General features: G+C 38.6%; 1 protein-coding gene across 2 annotated transcripts in view; it reads right to left on the reverse strand.

Moving 5' to 3' along the window:
- Positions 1-542: 542 nt before the first annotated feature.
- Positions 543-22,529, reverse strand: part of map2k5 (mitogen-activated protein kinase kinase 5) — a 318,051-nt gene continuing 296,064 nt past the window's right edge. For both annotated transcript variants that reach the window (XM_059953007.1, XM_059953006.1), the window contains one exon: positions 543-1,458. In XM_059953007.1, coding sequence (XP_059808990.1) covers positions 1,354-1,458 — 105 coding nt within the window. In that variant the 3' untranslated portion in view covers positions 543-1,353. The remainder of the gene's footprint in view (positions 1,459-22,529) is intronic.

Genomic DNA, 22,529 nt, shown 5'->3' on the forward strand with positions numbered 1-22,529 from the left:
TGTGATAAGATCATCCACCTGAGACCTTGCTCCTAATTGATATGAAACCTCATTTTTGCTGCAATAAACACTACCTTGGTGATTCAAAACCTTTGACACTCCTGGCAAACAGACACTGAGACGTAAATGTCACAAAAGAGCATGGGGGTGGCAGCTCCTATGTCTTTAAAGTCTGATGAAACGTTTGTCCTCCCTTTTTCGATTTACCAAGGCATCTCCTCTTGGCCACCATATCGCAAATTATTTTTTGTATTAGTACATTTTTCAGCTGTGTTGAGAAAACAAAACTCACTGTAATCATGAAGATCATTTTGATACCAATATTAGATGTTTCTTTGGCCAGCCGCTGGTGTAGTGGCATCTGCACCAGACTTTGAGGCGAGTGGTCCCAGGTTTGTATCTATTCAGTTCCTTGCCTTCCATCCATGCTGGGTTGAGCGTTGAGCTAGCATCTCGGCCTTGTAAAAACAGACAAATGCTAAAGAAATGGCAAGGTTGCCACCCAATGCACTACAAGGCACAGAGAGGAACAACAATTAGGTGTTTCTAACATTTTATTTAAAGTTTAGAAAATCAACAGAAATTGGACACTAACTGAATAAAATAAGCAACTCCTTTAGAAGACAAATGCATAATGTGTGACTGCATATAATAAATCTAGTGATTAAGCGCAATGGCTGATTTCATCAATATAAAACTGTACATATTATGGATATTTTATCCAAAATCTGCATTTCAAAAATCATACACCATTATTGAATACCATAGCTTCAGACATATTATAAATTGTATAATATTATTTCAAAGAAATGACATAAGAAAACAGATTTAAGGCCCAGTATGTTTGCATTCAAAATGCATTATAGCAACTCCAGAAATAAGCAAACAAAATTCTTACTGTCTTCCAATGCTGCAGAATGAGTGATACTTGGCTTGCTTTCCATGTTAATATAACTTCATGTACAATGATAGGATCACTCATTCTAACAGTAACATTATCGGTCTGACAAGAGGAGGCAGAATGTGTCAGAATTCACAAAGGACTAACAGGCACACATGAATGGTGCAGCGAATTAGACGTGAAACTCTGGTCTGAAGTGTAAGGACCCCCTGCCACCTAACCCTTCTCATAGACTATCTATAGATCATGTCATGATGGCAGTAATTGAGACCACCTGCCAGGGCAGAGGACAGTTACAGATGTCGTCTGCTCAGACGAGAGATAATGTAAGGCGTGCTGTGGTCACACTGATCTGGCAGGACTGGAGGGGGAGAAGTAAAATTGCTTGCTCTGTGGAGATTTTATTGTCCTGATGATATTCTTTTGTCTAACATCACTGGTGTTGAGGTTGGTCACTGGATCCCCTGTTGAGAACGTCTCTCTTCAAGCATCCTGCAAACCCACATGGAAACCACCTCGGCATTCTTGTCATTGTATTGTACAACAAATGGATGAACCTGCAAACAGAGGTAAAGGGGAGAGAGAAAAATTAAATAATTATAATAAAACCGATGTTACTTTGCAAGTAGCCCAAGTACAGCAAGACACACGTATGAATAAAATGAATAACCATTGCAATTTCAGGATTTTTCTGAGATTGTTCCATATAGAAATTCTCTTTCAGAAGTGACCAGGGATGGAAGCACGCAGAGATGCATTCCCTGTAGTTTAATGTCCTAATTCAGCAATGTACTGTACACCCCTGGCATGGAGCCTGGTTTGACATGAGTGCAGGTCCCAGAACAGCCCTATAATATTAAGGGACCTATATGCGACCTAGCTCCCATTAAGTGTGGATCCACAGCAGGAGCACACCATTGCTGAAATTACCTGCTATTACACACTACAGAAAATTTTACTTACATTGCCTGACTCAAAGGATTCAAGCCTTTGCACACTGTTGAGTTGAATGGTCATACATAGAACATCACAGCAACACTACAAGCCCTTTTGCCCATGATGTTGTGCCAACATTTTAATCTACTCTAAGATCAATCTAACTCTTCCCTCCCCCACAGCCCTCCATTTTTCTATAATCCATGTGCCTACAGAAGAGTTTCTTAAATGTTCCCAATGCATTTGCCCTCTTCCTTTCCAGTCTTGATGAAGGGTCTTGGCCCAATATGTCAACTGTTCATTGCCCTCCACAGATATTGCCAGATCTATTGAGTTCCTCCAGCATTGTGTGTGGAACACGCTGCTCCAATCTATCGCCTCTGGAAGCGTGTCCTACGTACTCACCACTCTCCTTGTTAAAAACCTACCTCTGACATTCCACTTCCTATCAATTTAAAACCATGTCCCCTTATATTCATCATTTCCGCCCGAGTAAAATGTCTCTGGCTATCTACTCAATCTTTGTCTTTTATCATCTCTATCAAGTCACCTCCCATCCTCCTTCGCTCCAAAGAGAAAAGCCCTAGCTCGCTCAATCTATCCTTATAAGAAGCAGCAGTGTTGCATACAACTAAACAATAACTTACAATGCACTGCGTTTTAAGTCAGGTGGACAAAGTGTAGACACCTGGATGGTGAGTGGCTGGGGTGGAGACGACATGTGTAGGCAAGTTATACATAAGGAAGCTCACACTAGATGCTGGAGGAACTCAGCAGGTCAGGCAGCATCTATGGAAGGCAATGAATAGTTGACATATTGGACAGAGACATATTGACCATATTCATCAGGGCTGGAGAGGAAGAGGGCAGAAGTCAGAATAAAAAGGAACGGGGAGATGGAAGGGGGGGTAAGCACCAGTAGGCAGCTGTTGGGTGAGTTCATGTGAGGGAGACAAGGTAGGTGAGTGGGAAGGTGGGAGTGATGGATGAAAGGGAATGCTGTGAGAAGCTGGGAGGTGATAGGTTGAAGAGGCAAAGGATTGAAGAAAGAATCTGATAGGAGAGGACAGTGGTCCACGGGGGAAAGTGCTCAAGACTTCCAGCATTTGCAAAATCACATGCGTGTCCAAAGAGGCTTCTCAAAGTGCAGGGGACAGAAAATAATAGGAGGTCCAAACAGCCAAGCTAGGTCAGATTTTGAGAACCTATTGAGGTGTGGGCCAGGATTTAAGACATTTAGGTTATAAAATAGGAGCAAAACTAGGCTGTTTGTTCCATCAAGTCTGCTCCACATCGTGGCAAATTTATTTTCCCTCTTAACTCTAATCCCCTGCCTCCTCCCTGTAACCTTTGACACACTCACTAATCACGAACCTATCAATCTCCGCTTTAAATACTCCCAATGACTTAGCCTACACAGCTGCCAATCATAATGAATTCCACAGATTCACCACCATCTGGCTAAAGAAATTCCTCCTCATCTCTGTTCTAAAGGGACATTCTTCTATTCTGAGTGTGTGCCTTCTAGTACTAGACTCCCCCACTATAGGAAACCATGTCCATTCTATCTAGGACTTTCAATATTCAAAAGATTTGGGTTGGAGTGTTTTGGAAGACTTCTATTTTGGAGGTTAGCAAGAACAGTGGATAAATATTGTAGGTGTGGGCAACAGAGAGACAGTGGTAGCGAGTGCTGATTGAGAGGAAAGGAAACAAAGAATTAATGAGTTAGATATGGGTGTGAGGTGTACGCGGACTGGGGGAAATAGGAGAGAAATAAAGGTTCAGTTAAATAGTAAACGCAATATATACTCAGTGGCCCCTTTATTAGATACCTAATTAAATAGCCACTGAGTGTATGTTTGTGGTCTTCTGCTACTGTAGCCCATCCACTTCAAGGTTTGACATATTGTGCATTCAGAGATGGTCATCCACACATCACTGTTGTAATGCAGCACTGTGCTGTAATTAAATTTCTATGCTCTACAAATAACTCAGTGGTCAAATAACAAGTGGTGAAAAACAGTACATGTTGGTGTTTCAGATTGAGATCCCGCATCAGTTCTGAGAGGGAAGGGGGGATGATTGCCAGTTACATAACAATTTAGAGAGGGGGAGAAAACGCCAGTATATAACAGTCTACGTGAGCAATGTAACAGGCTGCCCACAAATGGGATGGCATGGTAGCTAGGGTTAGCATAGTGCATTACAATGCCAGCAACCCGCGTTCAATTCTCCCCACTTTCTGTAAGGAGTAAGGAGTAAGTATATTCTCCCAATAACCCAAAGACATATGGGTTAGTACAGGGGTTCCCAACATGGTGTCCACAGACCCCTTGCCTAATGGTATTGGTCCAATGCATAAAAAAGGTTGGGAACCCCTGTGTTAATAGGTTAATTGGTCACACGGGTATAATTGGGTGGTGCAGGCTCATTGGGCAGGAAGGCCTGTTACCATGCTGTATCTCTAAGTGAGATGTTACTTCAATTGTAGAGTTCTTACGGCATCCTATTTGGTTGTGGCATAATGTTATCTGTGTGACAAATGGGGCCATTGACAGAACACTGGGGAATTGTTGAAGCAATTATGTAAGCACAAGGGTGGGAATGGCTGCAGCGCCATTTCACTCCTACAGACTGTCTCATTGCAATATCAGCAAGTCAGACTGGGGCAACAGGCACCTGGGTCTCGCACTGAAATGAAAGAAACTCATCAAAGCTTAAAACAATATTAGCATTCCTCTCTTCCACACAATTTCTCCCTTTTGGGAAGTTTTACATGGGGAAATAATCAAGAGGAAGTGCTCATTTAGGCCCAGATTCATGGAAGAGGTATCTTTTTTTTACTATTTATTTTAATTTAGAGACACGCATGATAACAGGCCTTTCTGGCTCAAAGAGCCCAGGCTGCCCAATTACACCCATGTGTCTTTGGAATGTGGGAGGAAACCGGAGAACCTGGAGGAATCACCCACAGTCGTGGGGAATACATATAAACACTTTACAGGCAGTGGCAGAGTTAATCAGGATGCCTACACTGTAATAGCATCATGGTACTGTGTTGCCTCAAAAATTATGATTAAACTCAGAAATCTAGTGATGGAACGTTGTCCTATTTACTGAATTAAACAATCTTCACTTTGTCAGTGCTGCAGAAACCCGATTAAACCACTTTTGCATATAACAAATCACTTGGCGGTACAATTACACCCTTTATAGAAAGACAGAAAGATAATTACCGTCTAACTTTCCTCAATTCTATTAACATGATTAGGTTCATAAATTAGTCAATGTACAAGGGAACCTCTCAAATTCATTCACGGCTGGATATTAAAATGTACAAAACTAAGGTTCTATAAACAAATCAATTATTTGGGATTTTCCAAAGGGGAACTTAGTGCTGCAATCTGTTCCACTGCTCGACAGTAGATACCCACTGTCTGTGTACGTGTGGGATTCATTACAAATGTCAGAACAGATGACTCCAGATTCTGTGGGTTTCCAGCCAGGAATCAAACATTCTGGCTGGTCTAATAAAGGAAAGACACAGAACAACCAATATAATGAAAGATCCAACAATTAAACATGAATCTTTCTGTTCAGTTCTACACTATGCGAAACATTTATCCATTAAAAGAATTTAATTGGCTTTACCATATCAGAACTTCCATAGTATTTAAACAGAGTCTGTGACTTCTATTAGATCATAGCTAAAACCACATTACTCTTCTTGCATGATTGGCTATGATTCAAAACAGATATTAATCGTACTCCAGACCATGTGGTGAAGCTTGTGCCTGTTTTGAGTTTCTCCAATGGTCTACCCACAATTATAAACTATCCATTTGGAATGACTGTAAAATATGAACCCTGTTTTATCCTTCTGATTCATTTCCATATAATTTTCAGATTAATTCATTACATGCTATTTGCAACATACAGTGAAATATGTTATTTGCATGAACAACTAACACAATCTAAGGATGTGCTAGGGGCAGCCTGCAAACGTCCCAACATATTCCATTGCCAACAGAGCAACACAAGCAGCAGCAACAACAAAACAAGCCCCATTCCCCTCTCCCTCTCAGACACTCACTCAACGTTTTAGTAATAGCTTTTTCCCCTCCATCATTAGATTTCTGAACAATGAACCAACCGACGAACACTGCCTCATATTTTTGCTCTTTTTTGCACTACTTACTTAATCTAATTTTTATTGTAATGTTTTTATTGTAATTTACAGATATTTATGTATTGCACTGTACTACTGCTGCAAAACAATTTCACGACATATATCAGTGATATTAAACCTGATTCTGAATCTAATTTTAATGTCCTAGTTTTAAGGAAACATATTTATGGGACTATCTTTGCTTTAAATTAAACATTGGATGACGCTGTTTCAGGTTTACAATGGGACTTGCTCTCTGGACTTAAAGCTTCCAATACACCAGGAATGGAGTTTCAAGGAAGATATCTGGCCATTGCATTATTTTTAAAAAAGTCCAGGATGAATGGGTATTCTGATTCTTATCAAATAAACCTTCAGGATCACACATGCAGATTCTTCGCTTAGGAATCTAAATAGGCTGGAAAGAATCCATAATGAGTGGATCATGCACTATACAGGACAGAAATAAGTTTGAAATCATGATGAAAGGGGTGTTGTTACTTAAAAGAATTTAGATTTTAATGTTTTTCTATCAAAAGTGGCAAATTATAAACTATGATTCATATTTGTATAACAGACCACAGCATTAGTAAATTTTTAACAAAATAGATTTACAGTAATGTGTACTGTGGGTAATTACAGTAATATATCCTGCTGCTGTCTGTAAGAAGTTTGTCCATTCTCCCCATAACTGCAAGGGTTTCCCCTGCAAAGATGTGTTAGGATTAGGAAGTTATGGGCGTGCTATGTTGGCACATGGCAACACTTGTGGGCTGCCCCCAGCACATACCCCACTGATTTGATTTGACGCACATGATGCATTTCACTGTATGTTTTGATAACTGGATGTACATGTGACAAATAAAGCTGAGCTCTTTTGAAAATTTGACCTATTCAAAATCTTTCATGCTGAGTAGCACATTTAAGATCTCACTGAATGCCATATTAATTGAAATACTAAACATCAAACTATGCACCCATAAAGTGGTTCAAACATTGGATAAAATGGTATACATATTGGATAAAATAGCACAAATTTACAGTATTCTAGATGACCTTTCCATGCTCAAACAACCTGCTATTGCGAGATTGGAATCATTAACCATCACACTAACCATTGAGACCATCAGCTACACTGGGAGGCCAGGCAATGTCACTTTCAGCGTATCTATTTTTTGGAGATGATCCATTATTGTTAGGACAAGGACATACTGCAAGGAGGAGTTCAAATAACACATTCCTTACATCACAGTTTTTGAAGTAGACAGTTATAGTTTAATTACTGTCAACAAGCACTGTGCACTGGATTCAAACCAGCAGCAATATACTATTCATAGACTCAAAGATCCACTCAATACACAGGTTGAGACTAATGATCAAAGTACAAATATGGCTTTTTGTGGCTTTTTACTCATGATATAAATTTAAAAAATACACTTTAGAGATACAGCCCAATGAGCCTGCGCCGCCCAGTTAACCTACTAATCTGTGCATCTTTGGAATGAGGAAGGAAACCGGAGCACCCAGAGGAAACCCATGTGGTCGTGGGGAGAACGTACAGATTCCTTACAGACAGCAGTGGGAATTGAATCCAGGTCACCGTAGCTGTAATAGTGGTATGCTAGCCGCAATGCTACCATGCCACCCCCAAATCAATAGACCACCTCATTTTAATGCTCAATCTCAGAGTCACCCAGTTGCTCAGGAAACAACTGCCAAAGTCTCATGTGTTCTAGGTGAGACTTGAACTCGGCATTTCCCCACCTTCATATAAGTACCGCGCGGTAACTGATTGTGCCACAACAGCCCTACTAGTGCAAAGTCAATTAAATGAAAGAAGAAGTTACTATGGGAGAAGGAAACAAAAGAGGACAAATAGAAATATGCAGAAAGTTGGCTGCTGGAGGGCTGTCAATGAATGGCTCCACAGGAAGTTAAACTGCTTGGCGATTGAGCCGGAAACTACCAGGACTGCTGTGCACGTCAGGTGGTACAACTTTCCTGACTTTGATATCTCCTGATCGGCATTCAGATTAATAAAAGGTCGATGACCATTATTCCCCATGATGTCGCTTGGTGACAGGTTTGCTGGTTGAGTTCAACTGAACTAACTTCCTACTGGGTGTACAAACCTGTAATGACCAGTCTCCATAGAGAAGGAAAATTAAAACTTTAAATGTCGCTTGACTAAGTCAGCTTTTTGAAGTGATTGTTTTTAATCTTACCTCAATGCGGCTAGCAGGACAGAAGGTACATAATGAAAGTAATTGTCCCTTAATTTACCTTCAATTTATACGGTAATGCAGACAGCCGCAAGAAAAAAAAACAATTAGTTCTTTCCTTGCAATTACCGTATCTGGACTGGGTATCACTGATATCGGGAGCAGCCACTTTCTATGCATAATAACCCACAGAGTGAAATGCAAGTAATTCAGCACCTGCATTACTGAAGAATGGATTTAACTATTAAGATTGCACTCACTGAAGCCACATTAAAAAAATAACTAGTCATGTCTGCTGATGCTTGTGAGAAATTTTGACTATTTTCCTCAAACACTGGAAGAGTTGATTAAAGAACATAAAGCATAACAGGGAGTACAGGCCCTTCAGCCCACAATGTTGTGCCAAACTTTTAACCTACTCTAAGATCAACGTAACCCTTCCCTGCTACACAGCCTATCTATTCTATCTATTACGTGATAAGATTAGCTTTATATATGCCACAGGTACCATGAGATGCGTCACTTGCGTCAAAACAAATCAGCGAGAACTGAGCTAGAGGCAACCTGTAAGTGTTGCAACACTTCTGGTGCTAAGATAGCATGCCCACTACTCACTAGCCCTATCCTGTATGCTTTTTGGAATGTGAGACCAGAGCACCTGGGGAAGCCCTTGCTGTTATGAGGAAATTGTACAAATTCTTACACACAGCGGTGGGAATTGAACCCTGATCTTTCAGCTGGCGCTGGAAAGCTATGCACTAAATGCTATGCTACCATGCCACCTAGTACGAACTGCAGAAGAAACCTCTAAGAGGTCTCAGCTGAAGACTGTGAGTAAATGGAAATCTGTTAAGTTTGATAGCGTGAGAACCCTAACACCAGTAGCAAAATTAAATTGCTTCATTCTCTCTAGTGGTGCAGTCACAGCCGAAGAAGAAAAAGCATGAGGAACAAGCTAAGAAGCAAAAACCAAGCTAACCTGTTTTAAAATCTTAGCTTACTGAGACTGCTCACAAGTGAGTAAACATTTAGAAGGAATGCTACCACAAGAAAGCAGCATTCATCAAGAACCCCCATCATTCAGGCCATGCTCTCTTCTCACTACCACCATTGGGAAGGCAGCACAGGAGCCGTACATCCCACACCGCCAGGTTCAGAAACAGTTATTACCCTACAACCATCAGGCTCCTGAACGAGGATGGATAACTTCACACACCTCAACTTTGAAATGATTCCACAACCTATAGTCTTACTTTCAAGGACTCTACAACTCATATTCTCAGTATTATTTACTTTTTTAAATGTATTATTTGCATGATTTGTCCTCTTTAACACATTGGATGTTGTCAGTCTTTGTTAAATATAGTTTTTCAGAAATTCTATTTTTTCTTTACTTTTTTGTAAATGGCAGCTAGAAAGTAAATCAGAAGGTGGTAAATGGCGACATGTATGTATGTACTTTGATAATAAATTTACTTTAAACATTACTGTTCATGTGGATCATTATAAAATAATATTCATAAAATTTTCTCTCTCTTTCTTCTCCCCGTCACTGTTGACGCCCTTCTATTAACCTCTGGTTTAAATACACCCAATGAGTTGGCCTCCACAGCAGTCTGTGGCAATGAATTCCACAGATTCATTATCCTCTGGTTAAAGAAGTTCCTCCTCAACTCAGTTCTAAAGGGACATCCTTCTATTTTGTGGCAGTGCCCTCTGGTCCTAGTCTCCCCCACTATAGGAAACATATTCTCCACGTCCACTCTATCTCGCCCTTTCAATATTTGATAGGTTTCAATGAGATTTCCCCCCACATTCTTCTGAACTCCAGTGAATACAGGCCTAGAGCAAATCAAATGCCCCTCATATACTAACCCTTTCATTCCCAGAATCATCCTCTTGAACCTTCTGTGGACCCTCCCTAATACCAGCACATCCTTTCTTAGATAAGGGGCAAGAAACAGCTCACAATGATATTACTTACTCAAATAATACAATGTTAACATTTTTTAGGCTAAGCATTTTCTAATTTATATTACTTAGCACAAAATAAAAGAGTATTTCTCTGAGTAACATTCAAAACAATAAAGCTTGAACATGAATCAATTTCAGATTCAAGGAAAAATATAAAAGTCAGGTGAATCTGGTAAGAAATGTGATGGACATTCACTTACTGAATGAAGAGGTCAGTTGGAAGAGGCTGAGTCAATGGACTGGAAAGCCGCCACAGAGTGCCAGCCAGACTAATTTTCTGTGTCAACTTTGAAAATTAGATAAACAGTGACAAACCAGCTTCTTAAAATCAACTTGTCAGTTCTCATTTTCGTGAGAAAGGGTAATCTTCAGCAACTGGCAGCCAACAGTGTTTTCTAATAGAGGTTAAACTTCAAGGCTAAAGGCACCCTACGCGGGTCATTCATAGTTTGAAAAAGAATGGGCAGAGTCTGCTGGATCTGGTGATATTGATCATAGGTACTTTGAAAGTCAAGATGAGGCATAAACTTGGTGGTTACAGCATTTTAAGTGCTACAAGAATGAACAAAAAAAAAGAAGACAATGAAAAAGAAGTCGTAGTTCTCATTCTCAGACTAGAGATAAATAAAATTCCGGTTATAACAATTAACCTATAAAATAGCCAGATTCTAATGGTGTGACACCTGCTACAGAAATATTGAGCAGCTTCTAGAAAATATAGAAACAACTATACTATAATTACTAGAAAATTTACTTCGTAAGTACACTTTATTGGTGATTATACACGTAGTTCAAAAGTCAAGAGGTTATGTTACAACTTTATAAACCTCTAGTTAGGCCATTATCTGGAGTATTGCATACATTTCTGGTCATCCCACTATAGGGAGGATGTTTAGTTTTTGGAGAGGGTGGAGAATAGGTTTACTAGGATGCTGCCTGGTTTAGAGGGCATGTACTATTACGAGAGGGTGGGTTATTTTTGTGAGTGTTGGAGGCTGAGCAGAGATCTGATAGAGGTTTGCACGATTATAAGAGGCATAGATAGAGTGGGCAGAGAGCATTTGTTTCCCAGGTTGAAATGTCTAACACCAGGGCCCATGCATTGAAGGTGAGAGGTAGTAGGTTCAAAGGAGATGTGAGCAGTAAGATTTTCACTCAGAGTCGTGGATGCCTGGTATGGTGGTAGAGTCAAATACATTGGAGGCTTTTAAGGGTGTTAGGATAGGCACGTGGATGTAAGGAAGATGGAGGAATATGGACATGAGTAGGTAGGGTTAGGGTTAGTGTTTGTGTGTTTTTGATTTGCTTTTTAGCTGGTACAGCACAACACTCTAGGCCGAATGGCCTGTTCTTGTGCTGTACTTGTGCTATGTTCTATAAACTACAAAGAAATAACAATTCCTTATCCTAATCTAACAAGTTCTACCCTTGAGCTTATACAATAGATATTCTAGAAACAATGCTGAAGCATCTATACTTGTTCTATCTGACTTTAATTCTATTTGTTTGTTTGAACAATTGTGAAACAAAAACATCACCTTGAACCATGTGTACTTGTACATAACTCAAGATTTGAAAAGACTGGCTTTGAACTCAGTGGGTCACATTTTAAGGACATCTCCCCAACAACCTCCATCTTTTCTGCATGGATTTTTACTCCAGAAAGCATACAAATAAAGTGACACGCTGAAATATCTGGGTCAGGACAAGGTTACACTCCACAAATAAGCAAGAGAAGGCAAGCATCGATTGCCATTATGTTCTATGCTCTAAGTGTTCCAATCTTTCTCATAAATTTGATGGTGACCTCCAATTTTCTCATCCTCTATAAATTCCTCAAATTCTTTACCTTCACAGTAAAAAATATTTTCCTTTATCATGGTTTTGCTGCACTGAAGGCACAGACTCATGTTCAATGTAATTCAAGTGGCCATTTTTCAAGTATGAGTATGGTCAGGGTTGACTGCATGAACAGCCACTGGGACTTCACAGGTAACTCTTTCAAAACTAAGTCCACGTGCTTTGCATGAGATACTTATTTTACAAGAATTAAGTACAGAAACCCTGCATGATTCTTACCTCCGCAGCCAGGGACTACAAAGATAATACTCATACTTGGCACTGGGAGGCTGTTGGGCATTTCATACTTCAATAATAATTGGAATAATATTGTAAAGATATTGTTTGATTAACCATTCTTGTTCATTTAAATATTTCATTACGGGTTATGTGTAAAAGCACGAGAATGGTATATGTCATTACGCCAGCATGTCACGTGTGCATGCCTTGCTAAAGTAAAACTTAATGTACGAGAGTTATTCCTGGCTCTGTGTTTTTCTTCCTAATTTTATGTTTTGCAGTTACAAAATATAACAGTGGGAATCAAATCTGGAAAGGCTGCATGGCTCAATGGTTCTATCTAGGAATTTGATTGCATTGAGCTGTTTATTTCAGTGCAATGTGATTGAAAGTGTAGAAGTCAAATGCTATAAGGACTATTTCTAGGACATTGTGGATTACCCTGGAAATTCATCCAGGCATTTCCCACAAGTCAGATGAATGTCATTCCTCAATCAGCGCTCCCTGTGAAGCATTGCATTGGATATTATAGTAAGGTGTCCCAATACGGTAATTAAATCTACATAGCTTGGTGCTGCAATGAAACTTTGCTCCACCATCATCACCAATATTCCCAGAGAACCATCCTGCCAGCCACTGTCAGTTCTGTCTCTGATTTTTCCCACCCACATCTGCCACTCCATCTAATCAAAAGTCTGGAAGCCACAAGCCAGATGGTTGAAGCCTGGAGACTAGAGGCCTGTCTGTGTGCGAGGGTGGGAAGGAGGAATGGGGCTTGTTTTGCTGTTGCTATTTTGCAGTTTGTTATATTCTGTAAAATCTGCCTCTGACACCCCCTATATTCTCCTCCAAACACCATACAATTATGCCCCCTCTTATTCGCCATTTCCACCCTGGGAAAAAAGTCTCTGTCTATCCACTCGATTTATGCTTCTTATCATTTTGTACACCTCTGTCAAGTTACCTCTCATTCTCCTTTGCTCCAGAGAGGAAATCCCTACCTCACTCAAACTACCCTCATAAGGCACACTCTCTATCCAGTCAGCATCCTGGTAATTCTCCTCTGCACTTCATCTAAAACTAGAAGTTGGACCTCCAGATCCCAATGAAGCATAGGTTGCCAACCAACCCGTAACTGCGCTACCTAATTAACTTAAAAATTTTTTTTTAGTGTGTCGCACCAGATAGTCAGCCATTTTTGTCTGGCACGTGGTGTCAGGATCGGTCTCCTTTCGGATTAACCGGGTCATGATATGAACGGTCCTGACTCGGCCCTTGTTTTATTTTACGAGGCCAAGTGGCTAGCTTGACGCTCATCCCAGCACGGATGGAAAGTGTGCTCGGGGGCAGCCCAACTTGGATTCGAACTCAGGAGCCTTCACTCTGGAGTCCAGCGCTGATGCCATTGCACCACTAGCCAGCCACCTAATCAATTAAATGCTTATCACTCTGATACATTAAACTATGTTAACATGTTTGCATGAAATAAAAAAACATTAAAGTAGGGGCAATGACATTCATATGGCACTGCTAAAAACTTATAGCAGACATCTGCACAGTGCAGGTTTAAATCTGTGGGAAAAATGGCTGGGTTTTGGAGCTGGCAAAGTTCCCACTCAATCCCATGAGAGATGGACATCATGCAGTCATGGAGGGAAGTCCCTCCAGCATGTTCAAGGACAATTGTTATTAGACTCTTGAACTGTTCTCTAGGATGAACTCCTGATCTCCTTGTCTACCTTTTTGTGGTAAATGTCTGCTTGCACTGCACATTCTATGCAACTACAAAACTATTCTTCATTACTTTTTAGTATTTACGGATAGCATTTATGTATGGCATGATCTGTCTGGATGGCATGTAAACAAAAGCATTTCATTGTATGTTGGTACACGTGACAGTAGCAAACCAGTATCAGATACAGAAAGGAAGAAAAATAACAATTAGTATTACTAATTATATTGCAATGATCTGTTTAAATCTTTAAAGCAGTTCTTTTATCTGAAGCACATTTCAATATCCTTATAGAAACCTTAAACATGAATAGACAATGAAAAGGAATGAATGGTTAGTTTAATGTATCTGCAATGAATTCAGAACGTAACGTAAAAATGTGACCATCTGTAATAGTTCACTAAAGCAACCAGGAAATTTAAAAGTTGGCACATTAAGTTGCTACAGTTTGAGAGTGTGCACTATCTGTATCAGCACAACACAAGAAGTGAGCTTTTGTTTATATATATACACACACACACACATATATATAAGTCTTGTACACAGCAGATTATCCTTCAAACTGGTACAAAACCAAATGTAAAATTACCCCAAAAATGAAAAAAAAACAAGACATTGTGCTGATTCCTTCAAATCTGAAAACATACATTGTACTTTGAGTTGGTACAATTATTTGGATCTGCCTGGTTAGTCCCTTAAAGTGGCCTTAAAGGGCCAAGCCTGGTTGAGAAGAGTTCCATCTTACAAGTTTTACAATTTTTCTCATGAGAAATGCCATGGAAGCTCTTGTAATATTCCAAAAAACAAATTCCAGTGACCACAATATTGGGCATGGTTCTTCTGTAAATAAATTTCAGCAAATCACTTTGCAGACTTATTCTTGATGTAACTGCAAGTAATTCATCTTCAGAACTAATGTCAGTTTATTTTGTTTCAAAATTGAACCACTAATTTGGGAACACAATAAAGACAACATTCATTTAAGCAGATTTTTTAGTGTAGTAAAACATCTTAAGATGGTGATAATTAACACCAAAAATGAAAGATGGAGCATATATCAAGGTCTTCCCCTCACAGTAATATTTATGCCAAAGCAATTACTGGTAAAGGCAAAACCTGATCATACATGTCAGATCCTTTTTTTTAAAATCATTCTTCATTAACATGCTTAAATGGAAGACTTAATGTAGGTGCTGAGAATTTAATAGCATATTCACACTGTTAGTACTGGTGTGACACCAGCACAGTTTACAATCATGTATTTTACTCTCCTTTCAATAACATTGCCTTGAGGCATGAGGATTGTTGTACCACAATTCTACTCAAGTGCACAGATGTATAAGGTGACTGGGGTCTGGTGCTTACTGGCTGTATTCACACCGCGGCCTTTGTATGGTGGCGAGATATAACTGCGAGAACAAATCAGACTGCTGTTCATTTACTGTGCTAATATCATCTTTGTAACTGTACTCCCTTGAGATTTTGCTTTAAAAATAGTTATCTGAGAGAGGAGAAAAGGAAGTCAGCTTGCTTACTGAAAAGGAATCATTATATTTATGAAGTCTATTAAAAGATCACCTTTGCATTAAGGTATGGATTCGTATGGAGATAGCAAGCATAGTTTCAAGCCCACTGCTGTGTACAAATATAGGCTTAAATAAAAGTGACAAATAATACCATTAGACTTAGTTTTAGATCATTATCTCATTTAATTTAATATTTAAATCAATGCTCTCATTTCTTTTAATATACCCCATTGCATACAACAAGCATTAAAGTACATCAACATCGTGATGCTCTCCTCAAGTACAATAATAAAATTACTTGGCTGGGCATATTATAGCAATTCTTAATTGGTCTCAGCCAGTAATAGTTTTTCACTAAAATTAATATAAGCAATTTTAAATAACTCTACTTATGATTAATAAGTTTGAAAATTAAAAAGAGTCTAAAGCAATTACAGAGTACTTTTGGTCAAGACCTCATTAGGGGAAGTAGCAACGATATTGCAATAGAATATATAAAAGACAGATTTAGGATTATTTTACTTAAGACAAATGTACATCCTCCAAAACTGCATTGACATTTCAACAATAGGTCATTGTTAAAGAGATGCCCGCCTACATTTGCATGTTAATTATTTCATCCCAGTGCTGATGTGGGTCAGAGAGAGAAAAAAAAGTACCAATATAAAAACCATCAGCTTGCTTTGGCTTCAATAAAGCACACATGCAACTTAAACCATTAAAAAAGGTGTTAAATAAGTTTACTGGTTCAACCGCATCACAAATTAAGTACGTTGTTAATTAATCCTCTTCAATAGTAATAGATTATTTTGCCAAGCACTCATTGACATAGACATGTATATGAATGAAAGGCAGATTTCACAGTTGATCTAATCCTTTTTTATTGATTATATGCTTAGACTTTGTGCAGAAGAGCCTGAATGCCTTAGCTGGTGAGTGAGCACATTAGCACATTTATGAAGTCCATGTTGCAAAAGAAAAAAATTAATATTAGCAACTGGGTCTAAGTTGATTGAAATGAATTGAAATTCTTGTTAAACTCGTTTGAACACAGGAGTGCTACATGGACAATTAGTTCCTCCGTTTGAATACTGAACAAACACTGGCCTGGTGACTGCTTTAAGACAGTTTACATACTGTGTCGAGCAGGAAAATAACCAAACACAGTCTTTATGAAATATCTTGCCTCTCAGTTGGCACAGAGGTCTGACCAGCCAAACAAGACAAAAATCGATTCTTTAGTTCCCTCAAATCAATTCTTAAAATGATTAAAGCATCTGTTTTGGTATGAATTTGTTTACTCCATCAGCTTCCTTCCTAATTGTACTTGTTTATCTCCAAACACCCCCGAGGCCATAATCTCCATCTCACTAATACTTAACACTCAATTCACATCTAAAGTATTTTCTAATTCTCAACAGGTTTTCCTTTAAAAGAGGATAGTCTGAAAATTATTGAAGCTAAACATTTGCTTCTTTTTGTCCGTTGACCAATCCACTGGTGGGGGACAGGTACACAAAAGGTATCAGAAGGTTCTCATCAAGCAACTGTTGCTCCAAAGATGTAGTGGGAGAAAGTGAAGACATCAAATAAAAATGAAAAATAAATTGAGAAAAAAGCTCCAAAGGAGATTAATGAATGCTACTGAGCTTGGGCAACTGGGTACAAAAAATAACTGCAGCCTCTTTAATATAACATAAAAACAAAGCAGACTGTGGGTACTTGTGGGCTCTTGTCAGCAGTAACTCTTAACGAGTCCAGTTCCAGTCCTCTTATGCGATACAAATAAATCTATTATGTTATTAGCTTGAAGGAGTCTGTTCTAGTGAAGGAGTACACCATGTGTTTGTTACTCTAAAAGGTTTTAGATGTGGCACTTGCTTCTCAATCTGAATGTTGAGGTGGAAATGATTTTCAGTATTGGATAGCAGTGCATTCAATCAATACAACATGAGAAATTATAAGCAACATTTCTGCACACTTTTTTCATTTTAATTTCAGAATTCTAGACAAACAAGTAACATAACTTAAAAGATATATATCAAGAAATACAATTTCTTAAAAGTTATATAAAATAAAACAGACCAGCACCTCTACTTCCTTGGTAGGTTAAAGAAATTTGGTACATTGGCTTGGACCAATTTTTATACTTGCACAATAGGAAGTATCCTATCATGGCAACTGCTCTGCATGTGACCGTAAGGAAACAAGCATCCCCTCCATGGACTCTGTTAATACATCCTGTTGCCTCAGTAAAGCAACCAGCATGATCAAAGTCCCATCCTCCCTGGAATTGTCTCTTCTACCCCTCTCCCATTGGGCAGAAGATACAAAAGCCCGAAAACGCATACCACTGGGCTTAAGAACAGCTTTTATCCCACTTTTATAAGAGCACTGAACAGTTCCCCTCTACAATAAGCTGGACTTCAATCTACCTTGGCGTGGCCTTGTACTTTATTATTTGCCTACACTGCACATTCTTTGTATCTATAACACCTTATCCTGCATCTTCCCTTGTACTGATGTGCTGAAATGATCTGCATCAAAGTTTTGCATTGTACTTTGGTAAATGCAACAATAAAAAAAAGATAATAATTGAGAAAAATGAAAAATCTAAGCTGTTATAAAGGATAAAGTTTATTGGAACTGATTTATTATTGTCACAGGCACCAAAATAAAGTGATAAGCTTGTTTACAGATGGTGTATTGAGGGAGAACAAAGTAAACTAATAGCAATGCAGAATAAAGTGCAACAGCTACAGAAAAACTACAGAGCAGGTAGACAATAAAGTGGAAGATCGTAACGAGATAGACTGAGGTCAAAAGCCTATTTTGTTGTAATGCTCACTGGAATATTTGTAACAGAGAACTATTTAATAGTCTTACAACAATAGGGTAGAACCTGTCCTTGAGCCTGGTGGTATGTGCTTTCAGGGTTTTGTACGTTTTGCTCGATGGCAGAGGTGAGAAGAGAGAATGTCTGGGGTTGGTGAGGACTTTGATTATGCTGACTTCTTTAGTGAGGCAGCGAGAAATTATGAGATTCATTTTATGGCAGGCATTCACAGTAGAACAAAGAAGTACAATAGAATCAATTAAAGACTACATACAAAGACTGACAAGCAACCATTGTGCAAAAAAGGACAAACTGCAAATTAAAAAAACAAATAATAATAATATTAAATAAGTAAATATATAATAAGAGATCTTACGTGGAGTGTTTTATTCCATCAGTTACAGCAGATGGCTAGAAATGATATCAAACTGAGAGAGAGTCATATATTGGAGCAGAAAAATGGAAGAAGAATTACAAGCAACAAGCGATCTGGAAAAGCCTCTTACCAGACAGCCCAGTGGAGTTCAAGTGTCAGATTAAGAAGTCTAAATAAAACATCTTAATTGAAATCAGCATAATAGAAAGAGTCGATTGATAAGTAGCTGCTGAAAGCTGCCTTCCTTTGTGCTGATATTGTAAACTTCTGTTTGTTATTTGGTAATTTAATAAGTAAAACTAAGGTGGGGCATGTCAACCCTGTCAAATATACACCTTCACTACTTGGAAGTTCTGTTATGTTTCTTAGTATCTTGAGAATAATGCAATCAAAGAGTACTGTTGACTCCTTAGGAACAAGATACAGCGAGTCCAGTGTTTATGGCCTGGAGTTCAGGGTCCTGTCATCGGCTAGTCCTGGGGTTGATAGAAGATCGAAGCTTAAAGATTGATCAGAAGTTCAGAAGTCAAAGCCCTGGGTCTACAATTCTGAATTCTAGTGGGGAAGTTGGAGCCCTATTGTCCATGACTTCACTGAAGGACCAGAGGCCTGTCCTAAGATTCTCTGTGTGGGTGGGTGGGAGGCAGGACACCATTGTTGTTTCGTTGTTTGTTGTGTTCTGTGTCCTGCCGAGTATTGTGGGCATGCTATGTTGGCACCGGAATGTGTGGCGACACTTGCGTGTGCCCCCAGCAAATGAGGCATTTCATTGTTTATTTCGATGTACATGTGATAAATATATCTGAATCTAGTCATGGGGAGAATGTACAAATTCCTTATAGACAGAGGTAAGAATTGAACTCTGATCAGTGGTAAAGCATTACAATAACTGCTACACTACTGTGTCACCCAAGTTTAAACAAGTTTAGCTGAGGATTGGGAGCCCGTGTAAGGATTTGGAAGGGAGAGAAGCAACATTACAAATGGAAAACACAGAACTGGTAGATAAAGAGTCGATAACTAGTAGTAGAGGATATAAGAGTTTATAAAACATAGGCATTTGTGACTTTTCAAACCAAGAAATGATGTGAAGAAGATGGAATTGCTAAGAGCACAGTAAACACAGTGATTATGGTTATATGGTTTTCACAGGATCATGGCTTAAAGTACAGGGACTGCAAATCAATATTCATGGTTAGCACATTTTCAGATGAGATAAAGGGTTATTAAAAAGACTGTGTGTTCACAATATTTGTTAAGAAAGAAACAAGTACAGATGAAATAAGTATGATGCAGAATGAGTGACTGAAGCAGAGGTGAAAGTATGCCAGCAAAGTATATAGGTAATTGCTGATGTAATCACTGTATTGGAAATATTAGCACCTGTAAGAAACTCAAGTTCATTCCTGAACTGAAGCCACATAAGCTGAAGTGAAAAATGATGATTGGGTAATATACCGATGGGAGTTTTCTTTAGACATCAAAACGTTTGCAGCTTGAGAGGATACAAGAAAAAGTATGCTGACAAATTTATGGTAAGTGAGAGAAACAGCAGGGCATTTATAGTAGGGGATTTCTGCCCTCCTCATATTAACCCAACACAGAACCCATAAAGGCAGAGGCACAAAATTGTGTAGTTTTTTAAAAAAATATAACCAACTGGTAGGAAGCTGGTTTTGGAAAATTTCAGGGATTGAGGCTGGGCAGTTTGAAAGGTATCTGTAGGACGGCATTCCGTTGAAAGCAATCACAACTCAGTTACAGTATTAAGAAAAAAACAATGATAACCAGAAGTATAATCTCTGATTCAGAGTAAGGTCAATTTTACATGATTGATCTGGCTGAAGTGAGTTGGAAAATAAATACACTGACTGAGAGGGTGGAGGTAGAATTTTTGTCACTTTTGTAAATTACTAGGATAAACACTTGACATTGCTGTAAACCGTAACAAGATCTGAAGGAAGGCATTTTGGTGACAGTAATGAGAATTCAATTACATCCATTTAGAATTCTGTAAAGGATTAGACGACCTGTATGAAAATTCTTTATCTGGGGAAAGCTATTATTAACTTGAGATCTGATAAAAATTAGAAACTTAAACAGTGAAGTGTTTAGCAGAAGGAACCACAAGGAAGAAATATTAAAGATCATAATATATTCAGACAAAGGAAACGTGGGATCTCTTATTTGAGAGTCCATTGACATCTAGAATCTCTTGGTAATATAAGCACTGAGAACCCAACACTACAGAAAACTTGGGGGCAATGTTCCCTCTTATTTTTTTTACAGCTGTGTGGACCAACCATTGCTCTGAGCAGGAAATTTTTACACGGTCTGAAAACTGTGCTGCACTTTAAATTTTTTTGGTAATATGCACATCAAACAAACACAAACCACAACTCACAACACAAGTGAACAATGTCAGAACAGTCAAAACAACTGATAGCACAATGGCACAGTAAAATGTTTTGAGTAGGTGGCATTGGTGTTTAGTAGGCTGGCAGTGTGTTAACAATGAGCTACTAACTTCTACTCTGCGTTTATTGTTACACAGTGTTGTGACTTGAAATACTAACAATGTAAGACATTAAAGCTATAAAATGTTTCACAGTAAAGGTTGTGGTATGTTCATTGCCTAAAAAGTTTATGAAATTATATTTATTAACACTTAATTAATTACAGGGTATTTTACAATTATAAGTGCAAATTTCAAAAACATTAGCATAATTTCAAAATTATATGAACGTATATGACAGAAAATTCCAGCTATATGGCAACACGGGCTATGCATGCGGGAGCATTTCAGTTACACTAGTGCAGCTTTGAGGGAACAGTACCTAGGGGACATTGAAAGTACAGAGATGAAAGTAAAATGGAAATTCAAGATTCCAGATTGTTTATTGTCATTCTTCAGTACACAAATGTAAAGGAGAAAAAAATGACTGTTACTCTGAAAAGTAGAGGCAATAAAGAGAGACAAGGTAAGAGACACTGGAGAGTCAAATAAAGACAATCCCTTAGATTGCATCACAAAATATAAAGTAAAATACACTGACTACGAGCAAGGCCTTTCATAGGCTATAAAGATAGATTGCATGTGGAGGTGGAAACAGTACAAAGAATACATTTTAGAAAGATAAATATGACAATGAAATGTTCAATAAATGTCAGGATATTGAGAAATGTAGAATGGGGGACCTCAGAATTCCTATCTACTATCTCAGATTATGATGGAATCATAAAATTGCTTGCAAAGTCACTCCCAGGTTTCTACGTACATGGGAGTAACTCTGTAAGTCTTCACATTAGAGGACACATCTAATGACTGCCATGAAAGGAACAACAATTTACATGAATATTCCAAAGAGAATTATAGTCTTGAAAAGTGGATATGGTGGATTGTTTCCTTTTGCAATAAGGAGAGATTTAATTGAGATATTAAATTATGAGGTCTAGATAGGGGAGGGGTGGGCTGGGCAAGGGTACTGGATGAAACTTAATTCCCACTGCAGACAAATAGGATATAGATTTCAAGTACCTGATGGGAGGATGAGAAAGGGATAAAGGCAGAATCATCACCACATTAAAAAAATACTTTTGTGCAAAGTGTCATACATGACTACAAATTAAGAGCGTTAAAGAAGCTTCCTTGGTGGTGTGGGAAAACGTGTTTAATGGGCACATTCTGTGCTCTAAGTTTCTTAGATTCAATGATTTATCTTAAACATAATATATAGATGTCTTCCGCTTTATGAATATTCGCTTTATGCCACTTC

The sequence above is a fragment of the Hypanus sabinus genome, chromosome 28 (genome assembly GCF_030144855.1).
Source record: "Hypanus sabinus isolate sHypSab1 chromosome 28, sHypSab1.hap1, whole genome shotgun sequence".
Classification (NCBI taxonomy): domain Eukaryota; kingdom Metazoa; phylum Chordata; class Chondrichthyes; order Myliobatiformes; family Dasyatidae; genus Hypanus; species Hypanus sabinus.